This window comes from Podarcis muralis, chromosome 4 (genome assembly GCF_964188315.1).
Source record: "Podarcis muralis chromosome 4, rPodMur119.hap1.1, whole genome shotgun sequence".
NCBI classification, from domain to species: Eukaryota; Metazoa; Chordata; class Lepidosauria; order Squamata; family Lacertidae; genus Podarcis; species Podarcis muralis.
In genome coordinates, this window is record NC_135658.1 from 69,868,214 (window position 1) to 69,882,366 (window position 14,153).

Here is a 14,153-nt window from a genome sequence, read left to right on the forward strand (position 1 = left end):
AGATGGACTTGGGGGCAGCTGGTGATACAGATACTGTCTAGGAGCAGCCTGCTATGCATCAGGTTGAAATGGTCTGATTCAGGTGATACCATGAAGGGAGATTAATTGGTGCCTGAACAGTGGAGCATCCTCAGAGCAATTGTGTTAGCCCTGAAGGCGAGCATCCTGTGGACTCTGCTTCAGGCAACTCAATTATTAGAGCCAGAACCAATGGCAGCCCAAAGAAATGGTCCCTTAATTCTGTAGGATTCTGTTCACATAGAATAGAATAGTACATGAATCTTTAGCACCATGTTCTAGAAACTAAAAGGGCATTAAAGTAATATGAAGACTGATTCTTAATATGCAAACATGCATAGAATTGTAATCTTCTATATTTTGGGGCTGATCCTGCTACATTATAGAAAAACTAAGCTTATCCAGCTTAACTTAGTGGGCATGCTTAACTCCCAGTGGCTCTGGTAGAACAAGGAAGACTAACTTTCACTGAGTGGCATCCTTCACCTATATTACTATACTCCTAAGTAAAAGCGAACTAAAGTCAGTGTACTGAAAGAAGCAAAGATCAACCGTGTTGAAGCAATGATTCTTCAACATCAACTTTGTTGGACTGGTCATGTTGTTCAGATGCCTGATTATCATCTTCCAAAGCAACTACTCTATTCCTAACTTAAGAATAGAAAGAGAAATACTAGAGGACAACTAAGAGGTTTAAAGACGCTCTCAAGGCAAATCTTAAAAAATACAGTATAAACACAGAGAATTGGGAAACACTGGCCTGCGAGAGCTCCAACTGGAGAATAGCCTCTACCAAAGGTGCCATGGACTTTGAAGAAGCATAAACTCAGGACAAAAAGGGATGAAAACATCAAGACCGTGTTCATGGAAGACAATCTTACCTGGCTACAAGTGATCGCCAAAGAAGATACTCCTAAGATGTGTTGAGTACTGACATTTTGTAAATAAGAAATAAATAGATCATATTTTAAACAAAATATTTGAGTTAATAGCAACTGTATTGTCAATTATTTGGCATGGGATTTCAAAAAGAGAATGTGCCAGATATGTGCAGATTTCCATTCCTCATCAGTGGTATTCACCTAAGACCCATTGAAATTATTCAATATTACCAAGTCAGGTCTAATAATTTTAAAAGTTTACTTAGTTGAATAGCACCCAATAAGTTTTAGGCCCAAATATGTCAATGTCAGGCAGGACAATGGGTTCATCACGAGAGCAAACTAACTTTTCAAACACATTTTTTCTCACTTTTCACCTATAATCATAAGAGCTACATTTCTACCCTCTTGACAAAGCTTTCATTGCTGGGATTCCCAGGACTCTGCCATGAACTACTAGAGCCCTAACCAAATGTCGCCTTTCTGTGCACGGGTAATTGGAGAAATGACTGAACCCGAAAAACAGCCTAGAGTAGCATATGGCAAGTCTGCTTTGAAAGAGCTTGCTAGCTGAAGCAAAGAGTAGAAAAGATATTCTGAATTTAGATCAGGGGGGTGGGGTGACTTTTAAATTTGCATGATGTAAATGAACACCAGTTGTCAGGCTAGTATTACTTTAGATCTGCAGGGGAAAAGTTCACAGCTGGTTATTTATTGCGTGTATATAAGAAAGAGCAGAATGACGCTGGCGTCACGCCCAAGCATCTATGACTTGATCAAAAGGAACGTGTACGGTAGGTATAGAGTACTGTCAGGAAGAAAAACCCATCTTCTTCAGCCACTAAGAGAAAAAGTAATTAAAACACTCCTACTGATGCTATTACGGAACTCAAAGATCAAAGCACCTGAAGGGCTTATGGAGAACCTGAAAGTTCAGCTGTTTAGCATGCTGTGGAAATGACAAATCATTGCAGTCGGCAAGAACAGCTTTAAAAATAGTGTTACGTATGATATGGTCATAGCAAAGTTAAAGGCAGGTCTAATGCAGCATGTTCTCATTTGATGTCCTGTTCAAAAGGTTCAGGTAACATTATGGCATACCTAACCTTCTTGCATTTTATCTTCACATCAACCCTATAACATAGTTTGGCCTGAGACAGTGACTTGTTCAATGTTTACTCCTTCTATTTAATGATTAAAGATGAATTTTCAAACGCAACCTAAGCACTTGACGAGAACAAAATCAAGCAAATGGTCTGCATGAAAGAGCCATCAGAGAAAATACAGTACAGATAGAAGCTTCATGTCAACCTTATTTTTCAATGTTCGCAAAATCATCAAATGATGCCCTGGAAAAGACCCTGATGTTAGGAAAGATTGAGGGCACAAGGAGAAGGGGAAGACAGAGGACGAGATGGCTGGACAGTGTTCTTGAAGCTACTAACATGTGTTTGACCAAACTGTGGGAGGCAGTGGAAGACAGGAGTGTCTGGTGTGCTCTGGTCCATGGGGTCATGAGGAATCGGACACGACTAAACAACAACAACAACCAGTGGTAGACCTGCATGTGTGATCCAGAATCAGGAAGCATTTGAACCTAAACCACTAAAATTAAACCCAACATCCTAGGCATTACATCATGTATTAAGAGTATACACTACAACATGCTTATTGACAGAGCAATCGTATGCATGACTGCTCAGATCTGAGTCCCATTCTTCCCATGTAAGTGAATATAGGACTGCAGCTTAAACATACTAATAATGCAGCAGTAGATAACCTTTCAGTCTAGAATAGCCGTGCAGCATTCAAAAAGACTTCAGTGGGGGAAAGCTGGGTTAATTAGATGAGTGACTGCTCCCTTAGGAAAATCCTACTACTACTACCACCACCAATAAAATAAAATATGGGAACGGGCTTTACTTTACTCATCATAGCCCCAGTGAGGAAATGATAGTTATAATGAAGTAATGACTTGACTTAGTTACACCAACATAGATAAGAGACTCCTCCACCTTCTTATGGAAATTCATAATGACATATCGGCCAGAGTAAAATTTGGCCCTTTGGGAGCTCTTTCTGATTCTTTCCCTCTGAATAAAGGGGTCAAACAGGGCTGCCTCTTGGCCCCTTTTCTATTTAATTTCTACATCAATGACATCGTTACAACCATGAAGGCCCTAAACCAATCTGCCCCCTCTTTACAACAGCTCAAGATCCCCATATTACTCTATGCGGACGACATGGTGATACTGTCTTTAACCAAGCAGGGCTTAAACAACATGCTCAGAGGGCTCATGACATATTGTGATACCAACTCCCTCAAAATTAATTTCGCCAAAACCAAAATTCTTACTTTTGGCACGAAAACTCGGAAGCCATTTTGGAATTTTGAGGGCCACTCTATTGAATATTGTTCAGCATTCAAGTATTTGGGTATCACTTTTCAGCATGGGCTTAGCTGGTCAGCTCACCTAAATATGACCATCCTGGCTGCCCGTAGAACCATCAAAGCCTTGGAGAAATTCTTCTATGCAAATAGCGACCAGTTGGTTCCACCAATCAGAAAAGCATTTATCAGCAAAGTCCTCCCGATGTTACTGTATGGGGTTGAAATCTGGGGGTGGACTTTAAAAACACTACAGTGGCTCGAGATTCTACAAAACTCTTTTGCACGAAAGTTACTGGGTCTCCCCAAGGGCTCGGTTGCTACACAGTTAAGAACAGAACTGGGCCTCCCCTCCATTGTTGCGAGAGCCCACATTAGAATTATTAGTTTTTATTGTAAATTAATCAATGCCCCAGGTTCCCTACTAGCCAGGCAAGCCTTTTTAACTTGTTCTCATAGCAACAAATGGTCCAAGGCCATGGAGACTATTACTGCACGCTACTCCCTCCCAGATCTTGACACGCTGTCATCTTGGGACCAACATAAAATCCGGGCCTGGATTCTTACAAGAGACGAGGCCATGGACCGGGCACAGTCCACCACAGCTCGCCTCTCCATGTGGCTCCCTAAAGTGAAAGTGGTAAGATCACTTGCCAACTACTTGATAGACCTGACGGAGCCCAATTTGAGAAGAGCGTTTACCATGGCCCGTTTCCATTCTATACCCACGGCCTTCCTGCAGGGGATTTACTCTAAGACCCCTATTACTCAGCGTCTATGTCCATGCACAATGAATGAAGTAGAGGACTTCATACATTTCTTTTTCTACTGCCCTATTTATGAGCTAATAAGAACTAAGCTCCTCCTCTTGATCCCGTCCACCATCACATCTAAGGAAGACTGTTTGAAATCGCTTCTTGTGGACGCAAATCCCCAAATTTCACGTGGGGTGGCAATCTTTATAGTGCAGGCTTTGAAACTCAGGGCTACTCTGACTGGGTAGTGTGTCCTAGACCTGGACCTGTTTTAATTCTTTTTATTACCTTTTTAACCTAATGTGCCGAGCCTATTTTGGGCCATTATATGCTTTATTTACATCCGCATTTTAGATTCCCGGCGCTGGCAACTAAATCTTTACATTATTGTCTTAGGGTAATTTAAATGTCATAACGCCAGTAATATCGCTTTGAATTTTGTTTGGTTGCTTGTCTCTAGCATTTTTGTCTTATCCTGCTATGGCTGTATGCTAATGCAATAAAGGTTTGATTGATTGATTGATTGACTTGACTGCTACGTTGTGCAAATACTAGTAAAAGACATAAGACAGTAAAATGTATATACTATTTCCATAGAAATTCAACACATCATAGAGAAAGGTAAACTGCAATTCTTGTCCTTGACTTCCCATGCTAAATGTGCAGGAAGTTATATGGAGGAATTTCAGCAATACCTGCTTGCTGAAGCCCAGAAAAAGTTTTACTGTCTGATTGTATTTATTTGTTTAATAAAATTTATAGGCAGCTTGACTGTAACACACACCCCCAAACCCTTTGAAGCAGTTATGATGACCTATGTGCATAGAACGTCCCACAGGGCCATTCAGCCCGCTTTACGAATATGGAGATATTCACACATTATATATGACCACTTGCCTCACAGGATACATCATCTTCTGTTAGTAGTGAGACATCTAAGGTGAGCAATTGATTTGGGGTCATTTTAAGTAAAGCAATTGTTATGTAGCTGAAACAATGAAGTTCAGAATGAGACAATGGAGAAGGTTTCAAAAGAATGTGAAGAAAGAAGTGGCAACTATGAACCAGTTATTATTTGAAGAAATGCCTGACATATACTGGTTTAAGACATGATAAATATTACTGAGAACAAGTTATTCTTAGGACTGTTGAAAGTGCCTTCAAAGGCAACAGAGGTTTGTTATTTTTGGATGTTATGTCTTTTATGACAAACGAAACAACATTCCATACCTGTCACTGGGCAGTGATGCTCCAGCAAGTTTAACTATTGTGGGGAATATATCCATATTACTTGTAGGCTCATCGATATGTGTGCCAGGCTTAAACACTCCAGGCCAGCTGAGAAGACCAGGTACTCGAATCCCTCCTTCCCAACTTGTAGACTTTCCACCTAGAGAAAAAGGATTACAAAAATTAGGGACGGGCAACTTGAAGACATCCAGATGTTATAGGACTCCAACTCCCATCATACTCAGAGAGCATGGCCAATGGTCAGGGGTGATGGGAGCTGTAGTCCAACATCATCTGGCAGGCCACAGGTTCTCCATCCCTGTAATAGTCCAATCAAACAATTTGCCAGATTGATCCATTAACCTTGTTATCAACCCAAATGGTGCCCCATTTGTTAACTTTGTAGGCAGTCTACCTTTAGCACAACTGGGAGCCTCGCCAGTTTAAGGACAGGATTATGAAACACTGTTTAGACCAAGGAAGTAAGTTTTGCTGTTGTTGCTGTCTTTGAGCTTTTACAGTAAAATGTTTGATGTCTTACTCTTCTCTCAATTATTAGATACAGCACCATGATTTATCATGGAGCAGATCTTTTAAAAAACAGAATTGTTTTTAATAACAGTCCTTGGAAACTTGAAGATGCAAGCACCACAATAAAGAGACATTCTCCCACACACTCACACAAAGGAAGAAAATGTTTCCTGTACACCGCCTAATAACAAAGGATGTACACTTTTGGCTTCACAGTGATTATTTTTGCTTGCATAAATTTAATCAACAGACAAATCAGCCCAAACTCACATGAATTATAAATTCATGATTTATTAAATCAGGTTGCCCTCTTATACATCTCTTCTGAAAAGATAACACATGCAGCTTGCCCAATCTGCAAGTGGGCACAAAAGATGGTAGTCAACTAAGTTTTATTTAGTGTGGACCCACTGATATTGTAATAATTGTAGTGGAAAGCTGAAATTTCAAGGGAAAACTAGGATTCTGGTTTTTTTATTGTCTCCTAATTGATAAATCTTTTTCAGACTAGCCTTAGTGAGACATACTTCAAAACAACAACATCACCATGTAGAGAGAAGTCTAAGTACCAGAAAAGGATGGGTGGGTTTTTCATGTCTATCCCTCATGATGGCTATAAGATCCAAATTTATGTTCACATAAGTAAGGCCACCATTCTGGCAGCATCTTGAACAAAAATATTTCAGATAATGGATTCCACCAGTTTACGAGCTAGATAGTTTTTCATCATTATTGCAACTCTGATTGGTGATTTTTGCCAAAGAACACAAGCCTATGTATCAGAAGCAAGGAAGCAATGGCAAGATTATGTCCTTTAAAAAGTGGAAGTTTTGCCCAGCTGAAGAATTATTATTTTTTAAAGTATAAACTCCAGCTTATTTTGCATCTCTCCCAAAAGAGCCACAAAATGCTTATTTAACTTAAATACTGTTGTGAACTGAATTGTCCGTGACCCCACACAAAAATAATCCTAGAGTTGTGATGCTATTAGCTCACCAAAAATTACCTCTCTATGTGCTGCAGCACTGAAAATGTTGGGAAATATTAGCGTGGTTTGGAAAAATAAAGCAGTGAGTATTGTAATTGCATTCTATAAATCTATGCTGCAGCAACACTTTGAACACTGAACTGTGCGCAGTTGCGGCCACCCGCTTTTCTTTTCTTTTTAAAGGATATAATAGAATGAGAAGATAATTGTTGTGGGGAGGAGACAGAGATCTTTTCCTGCCAAGAAATTGCGGCTCTTTAGAATAAAGATGACCATGAGGCGAGGCAAGCTCAATATGTTTTGCTGACTACGTTGAAGGAAAAGATGGAGTCTGCCCTCTCCCACACACTACATAAACAAGCCAATTGGACTGTTAATTGAACCTTAATTCAGCACTGATGATGGGACAGTGTTCTCCAAGACAGTTCAGTGAGCAAACAACTCAGGGGCGGCAAGGCAGCTCTGTTCTTCAACCCTTCATGGCTGCTGCCCACTTCCCAGTATCTGCCCCCCGAGGTGGCTGCTTCACTCTGCCTAATGGTAAGCCGGGGCCCTGCTCAGAGATGGTATTTGATGGCTGTGTATCTTTCTTTCCCCTTCCTTCCTCTGGAACACCTTCTCCGGGGGTTTTCCCCCCATCCACATTCAAGAAAGTAGCTGCCAGGGAAGGGTACCACATCAACAGCAGTGCTGTGCTTATCAGGAGAGAGGGTGAGACTGTAATACAAGGAGAAGGCATCTTACTCAAGTTGTCTACTGACACAAGATCCCTTTGTCCAGTGTTTAGTGATTCCCACCTCCCACTGCGGCTCTGTATGATGCACCTCTGGGTGGGTGAGGAACTGACCTTGGAGAGTGTGGGGGACTGGGCAGAGGAGGAATGGTGGAGACTGCCTCTCCATCCTAACTCTTCCAGGGAGGAGGAAGAGGAAGACAGTATAGATTTACAACAGGGGGTTGAGGGAGGTAGCAGCTCAGAGGCAGATGAGGGGAAAAGCTGGGAAATCATGGGACAGCTGGAACAACACCCAGCTGACACGTTATTAAAAAGCATTCTAGACCTTCCATCTCCCAGAACCTGGCGGGCCTTAAAAGTAAGAGAGCAAAGAACTCAAAGACAGAGGGCACATAGCACCACTTGTAGAGGAGACGATAAGAATGATGAACGAGGAAGTGGGAGAGAAGGGGGGCGGTGGAGATTCACTCGGGACAACACCATTATCCAAGAGGCTGGGCTCTATAGCCTCTTTCTGTAAAGATTGAAATAAAAAAGGATGGTAAGAAAGTTTTCCTTGTCTTTATAATTTCCTGGGCTACCAGCCAGGAGCTGCTGACAGCATCCTGACAGAGAGAGTGGGTGTGTTTTTTTGGGGTGGGTGGGGGGATAGGGTACTTTAGAGATGACGACAATAAAAGCGTAGTTCCATGAGCTGCCTTCTGCCAGTTAAGTCACAGGCAATATAGTAGAGATTTATTAAAATTATGGATGGTTTGGAAAAAGTAAACACAACTTAAACCACCTTGAAAGGGGATTAGAAAGAACTCTGCCCATGCTTACAGAGCTACTATACTTCTTAATTCCATGTTAGTGTCAGACTCTGACCTTCCAAAACCAACTAGATGTCAGATATAATAGTGGACTATCAGTGAAATCCTACTTATGTGTACTCGAATGTATGCACCATTGATTTCAATAGGACTTAGGAACATGAGTACAGTCATACCTCATGTTACGTTTGCTTCAGGTTGAGCGTTTTCAGGTTGCGTCCTGCGGCGACCCGGAAGTACCGGAAAGGGTTACTTCCGGGTTTTGCCACTCGCGCATGCATGCAAAATGATGTCACGCGCATGTGCAGAAGCGGCGAATCGTGACCCGTGAACACAGGTTGCATTCTGCTCATCTTGCGAACGGGCCTCCAGAACAGATCCCGTTCACAACCAGAGGTACCACTGTATAGGATTGCAGCCTAAATGGACCTTTGGTCTGAACCAGTAAGGCAGTTAATTAATTGTCTCCAAAAATACTGGCAAATGCATTTTGCACACTTAACATTATTTAATGCTTCTCTTTCTTCATCTGGCATGTGATTGCAGTCAACAGCTTTGTTTGCTGCCTTTCTGTACCTTACCAAACATTCCTTGAGCATGACACCTTCAGTGCCAACACCCCATGAGGGGTGAAGAGAGAAAGAAGCAAAACTGAAAATCCCCACTTCATGAGTGAGAATGAATAGCAAGCATGCTTTTGTGAGGCAGACAACAACACACTATGAAAATGTAGAATGGACATGGAATATGCATTATTTCAAAGACCCCAAATATATATATATATTATCTGTTTGGAATGTGTTGGCCAGAAAAAATCTGAACAGAATTTCACGAAAGGCAACCAAAGAACTGGTAGAAAGATCTATTATTTCAGGAAATGAAAAGGCCATATTTTTCAGCAAGTGATAGCAACAATAGGTGTATCCTCTTGACAGTATAATATGAATTAAATTTAAAATCAATATGCTAGTAGTTTGTGTTTCTTTCTGCTGCGGCTGAATGTGAGGTTAGGAATGCAATATTCTTCAGTGAATTAAAATGTTGGATCAAGGGCAGTCTTTCATTTCATGTCAATATAGCAATTATCACAAGTGGAAACAGCTGAGAAGTTTAGGAGTTAAAACCACACTAAAAAAAAGTTCAAAGCAATGCTCAACTACTCTATTATCTAGCCCAGTAGAAATGAACAGGGAAATTTAAAAGAATAAATCAGGGCTGATGAAGTCCACGCGTTATTTCATTTCAGCTGTGTTGTTATATTTTGATCACAAATAGTATACTGTGTGCAGTTCGAAGATGACAACTATGTTAAGGATCAAACCCATAAAAATGGCTTTAAAAATCTAAACTAATTTTAAAAGGGGAAAAAAATCCCAACATGAAAATATCAGCTGCTTTCAATCTCTCTTAGTGGACAGTTAAAGCACGGACTATTTAGTAGTTTCATTTTGAATTTCAGTGTGAACCTTCCTGTCTGATAAGGGAGAAGCTATTGTTGAACAGCTATACAAGCCGTATCAGAATCAAGCTGTGCTTTTTTTTCCTTGCCAAAGTCCTGAAGACCAATCATAGCTCAGACAAAAATGTTCAAAGGTTGGTTCCAATGGTTGAATCCAACTAAATCATTGTGTGCATTGAGCAACTTTCACAAGCACAACAGAATTTCCATCCCCTACACTGCCCCAGCCTTCTGCCCCCCCACTTGCAACTGCTAAAATTTGCTGTGGGGTTTCCCCAAAGTATCTGGAGGATATTTAGGAGTAGTGGAGGTTCACAGGAAGAGGAGAGGGAGCGGACGTTTCATTGTGCTTGAAGAAGTTATCCCATGTGCACCATGATTTAGCTCAGGCTTCCTTAACCTTGGCCCTCCAGATGTTTTTGGCCTACAACTCCCATGATCCTTAGCTAGCAGGACCAGTGGTCAGGGATGATGGGAACTGTAGTCTCAAAACATCTGGAGGGCCGAGGTTGAGGAAGCCTGATTTAGCTGAACACAACCCTGTTGCTCTGGGAACTGTGGAATCCTGAGATAGTCCAAAGCCCACAGCCCAAAGAAGCTGCCATGTTTTCAGGACAAATGAGCTATGTAATTCCAGAGTTTTTCTGGAAGAGTTTAGGCACTCTGTAACACGCCTCAGCCCAGCCTTAGTGTCAGGGTAAGGCAAAACTGTTAGCAGGGCCAGGTTTACATAATACATAAATATGATATCTCTCATAATTTTAGTTCCATGGTTTGGAGATTTTATCGCTGTGCTGACTGAAGCTATATAATGCTTTAAATGGCTGCTGGGGCAATTGTGTGTTTATGTGTGTTATACTGTAGATGGTGACCCTTATTGTTCTGCTGAGTTTTATAGTTTTAATATGTTGCGAGCTGCACTGGCAGGGTCAGATGTGAAAGACAGCACACTAATGTTGAAATACATAAATCTACCCTGAGCGTGGCCTGAGAAGCTCATGGAATGCCAAACTGCTTTGCTCACATGTCTCAGGAATGCCCTTGAGCTGTGTCAGGGTGGCCCAAGACATATTGCTGCCTGAGGCAAAAAGCAAGATTGTTTCCCTGCATTCCACATGCAAAAGCCCACTGGAGTGGTAGTGAAATATTACTTCAGCACTGGTGACATGAGAGGGCTCTTTGGTGTGCTTGTGACAGCAGCCTAGCACATATGGGTCATTTAACATCCCCAGCTCTTTCCTCCAACAGACTGGAATGACAGGGGAGCTTCTCCTGTTGCCCCAGCATCTGACACAGTTTTACCTGATGGGAGGGTCATCCCTGAGCTATGTCAGGGAATTCATGAAACCCAGAAGTCCTGCCATTGGGCCTTTTGAACACTTAATTCTAGTGTACAGAACGTGAAAGATAATGCAAGGCATTCAAAAGAATACAGGGACAGGGACAGCTGGAGTTGCTCTTCAGTCACAAAGTAAGCGAAAAGAAAATGTAAAATACTGTTTTAACTAAGCTCTAACGATCTGATCAGGTTCAATGAACCTTGATTGGATTCAACAGAATGGAAATAAAATTGGCAATAATTGTGTTTATGACCAGGTTATGTCTAAATAACCTCTGACTCAACTAACATAGAGATACTTCGGATATCCGGTCTCATGAGCAAGTACTAGAATAACCATGAAAGAGAACAAAGATGATAATGGCATGATATTCACAGCAGCAATAAAAACGGCACTTGCAACAGCAGCAGCATTGAAACTAAACTAACCAGACTTTGAAAGAGAGACTGAGCAGACTAGAGAGCATTCAAGGTATCCCAAATGTGCAAAACAGAAATTCAAGATGAACAAACACAGAAGGAATTCATTTTTAAGTAATGTCCATAAGTTCTTGTTTTGCTGGGCTTTGGACCTCTGCTGATGTTATTATATTAAAAAGGTAAAGGTACCCCTATTAACCATGTATAAATTACATTTTTAATTGCACGCCTCCTTGGACCCTTTGGGAGCCAAATGGCAAGATATAATTGATTTTACAAATAAATCAATTCAGCTGAAAATGTTCTGTTGAGACTATCCTCACAACCAGAGTTTTCAGTCCACACAGCTGATGCCATGCCGTTTTATCCGATTCCCACTAGCTGCAGCCAGGCACTTTATTTCCAAAAGCTCTTATGCTTCATTATTGGTTCTGATCTGGCTGTGCATGATGATAAATGATTGAGTTCAAATTGTGAAGATACACTGTGAGCTTTCGAGTTAGGCTAGTGCCAATTACTGTTGAGCAGATAGTGGCATCTCCGATGAGAGGGTTAATTGCTTGGATTGATCTTCACATGTTCATATATGGAAGATACATTATTGAGAATCCTCATCGCAAACACTATATTTATAGAAAATTATGCTACAATTTCTGTTTAGACAAACCGATAACCACATGGTTCAACTCACGAACAATACATATGCAATATTTTATTTTATTTTCTCTTCTGGTTTTCTATAGTCCAGAGTAGAAAATGTTTGATACGTTGGACCTTAGGTCTTAATAATTGTTATTTCCAAAGGAAAACATATCAGGATAAACTTGGGCATACTTAGTTAAACATTTAACTACACGCAGAGACCTTTCTGAAATCAATCTTCTTAATCTAAACATTGAAGATCAAATTATATTTTGATATTGAGCAAACGGTACAAGACAAAGGAAAAGGTAAATATGGTTCTGAATATTTAAACAGAAATGTGTGGTGAGAGACTATTCCCAGGATTGGTGAACATCATTCAAAGCAAAGAAAATAGAATGAGTAGCTAAACGGCTCCTAGCAGTCTTCCTCATCCTAGCATGACCAAGAAAAATAACTCAGAATGGGACAGAATGGGATAAATTGCTGGCTTATGTGATCATCAGCTGAGGACCTCCTACATGTCCCTCCTTCACAAGAGTTCTGGAGGATGGAAACACAAGAATGAGCCTTTTCTGTGGTGCCTCCTCACTTATGGAATGCTCTCCTCAGGGTGAGTCATCTGGCACCATCTTAGGTGCCAGGCAAAAACATTCTTCTTCTCCCAGCTAATTAAATAATCTATGCCTTTTTAAACTGCTGGGAGTGTGTGTGTTTCGTTTGTTACTATGTTATGTATTTTTCTGTCTTTATATTGAAAACTGCTGTGTGATCCTTGGATGAAGGGTGGTAGATAAATTTAATAAATAATAATATAGGAGCAGATTTGTAGTCACCAGGGGCAAAGATCAGCTTTAAGCCCCAACCGAATAGTGTGCAATCCTTTACTTTCTCCTGTAAAAGGAATGGGTGGCAGTCATATCTTCATGGAAAAGTAAAGTCATGTACTTTACATGACTGCAAAACCTGCCCTCTATGCCTGACTCTGGGTGGCCAGAAAATGTACAGAAGAATAGATGCCTGTGGATGATAGAGGTCAGGAGTTCCAATGACTGTGGGTGCCCTGGGCTGTGGGTGCCATACAGCGTGCATTGCCCTGGCACCAAAATTTGTGGCTGCCCGGCCCCTTCATGGGGAATTTTGCAGGTGCTCAGGTACCCAGGGCCCCATGGAACTAGCACCTATAATCAGTGGCGTAGCGTGGGGGGTGCAGGGGGGGCCGGCCGCACCGGGCGCAACATCTGGGGTTAGGGCAAATCCACAGGTTAGGGGGCGCAAATCCACGGCTTAGGGGGCGCAAATCCACGGGTTAGGGGCGCAAATTACTTGCCTTGCCCAGGGTGCTGACAACCCACACTACGCCACTGCCTATAATAGAGGTGATGAAGCTATAGGCCTCCATATGTTTGTTGGACTCAATACACATCAGCCCCAGCCAGCAAGGCCAATCAATGATCAGGGATATTGGGGCTTTAGGGTGGATTCAATTAAGCAGTTGCACTAGCAGGAGTCAGCACAATGAGCTCCACTAGTTCAATGGGGCTTCCCTGCCACCTCACCCCAAATAATCTCTCAAGGGTTGAGGGAACCCCCAGAACAGCACAAGGGAAAGGTGAGTGGAGATTCTTTCATCATCATTGGAACAACAGTGATAATGCAGTGCTGAATTCCACTCTAGTCATCCAACAACACATTGGGCATATTACTTCCAGTAACAGAGGCAATATGACCCTTTAATTACCAGATGCCAGAAACCTGACTGGGAGAGTGCTTTGAGTTAATGTTCTGATTGTGGGCTTCCCATAGTCATATGGTTGGCCACTGTGAGACCAACATGCTGGAAAAGATAGGCATTTGTTCTGATCTATCATGGGCCTTCTTATGTTATTCTGGCAGCTGTTATAACGATATCCAAAATTCTATAGGGCTAACTCACTTGTTGTTAGGGGAGCA

General features: G+C 41.6%; 1 protein-coding gene across 8 annotated transcripts in view; it reads right to left on the reverse strand.

Annotated features, from left to right (window-relative positions):
• Nucleotides 1-14,153, reverse strand: part of STS (steroid sulfatase) — a 102,321-nt gene that overhangs the window by 28,611 nt on the left and 59,557 nt on the right. For all 8 annotated transcript variants that reach the window (XM_077927535.1, XM_077927528.1, XM_077927529.1 and 5 more), the window contains one exon: nt 5,274-5,433. In XM_077927535.1, the coding sequence (XP_077783661.1) occupies nt 5,274-5,433 (160 nt within the window). The remainder of the gene's footprint in view (nt 1-5,273; nt 5,434-14,153) is intronic.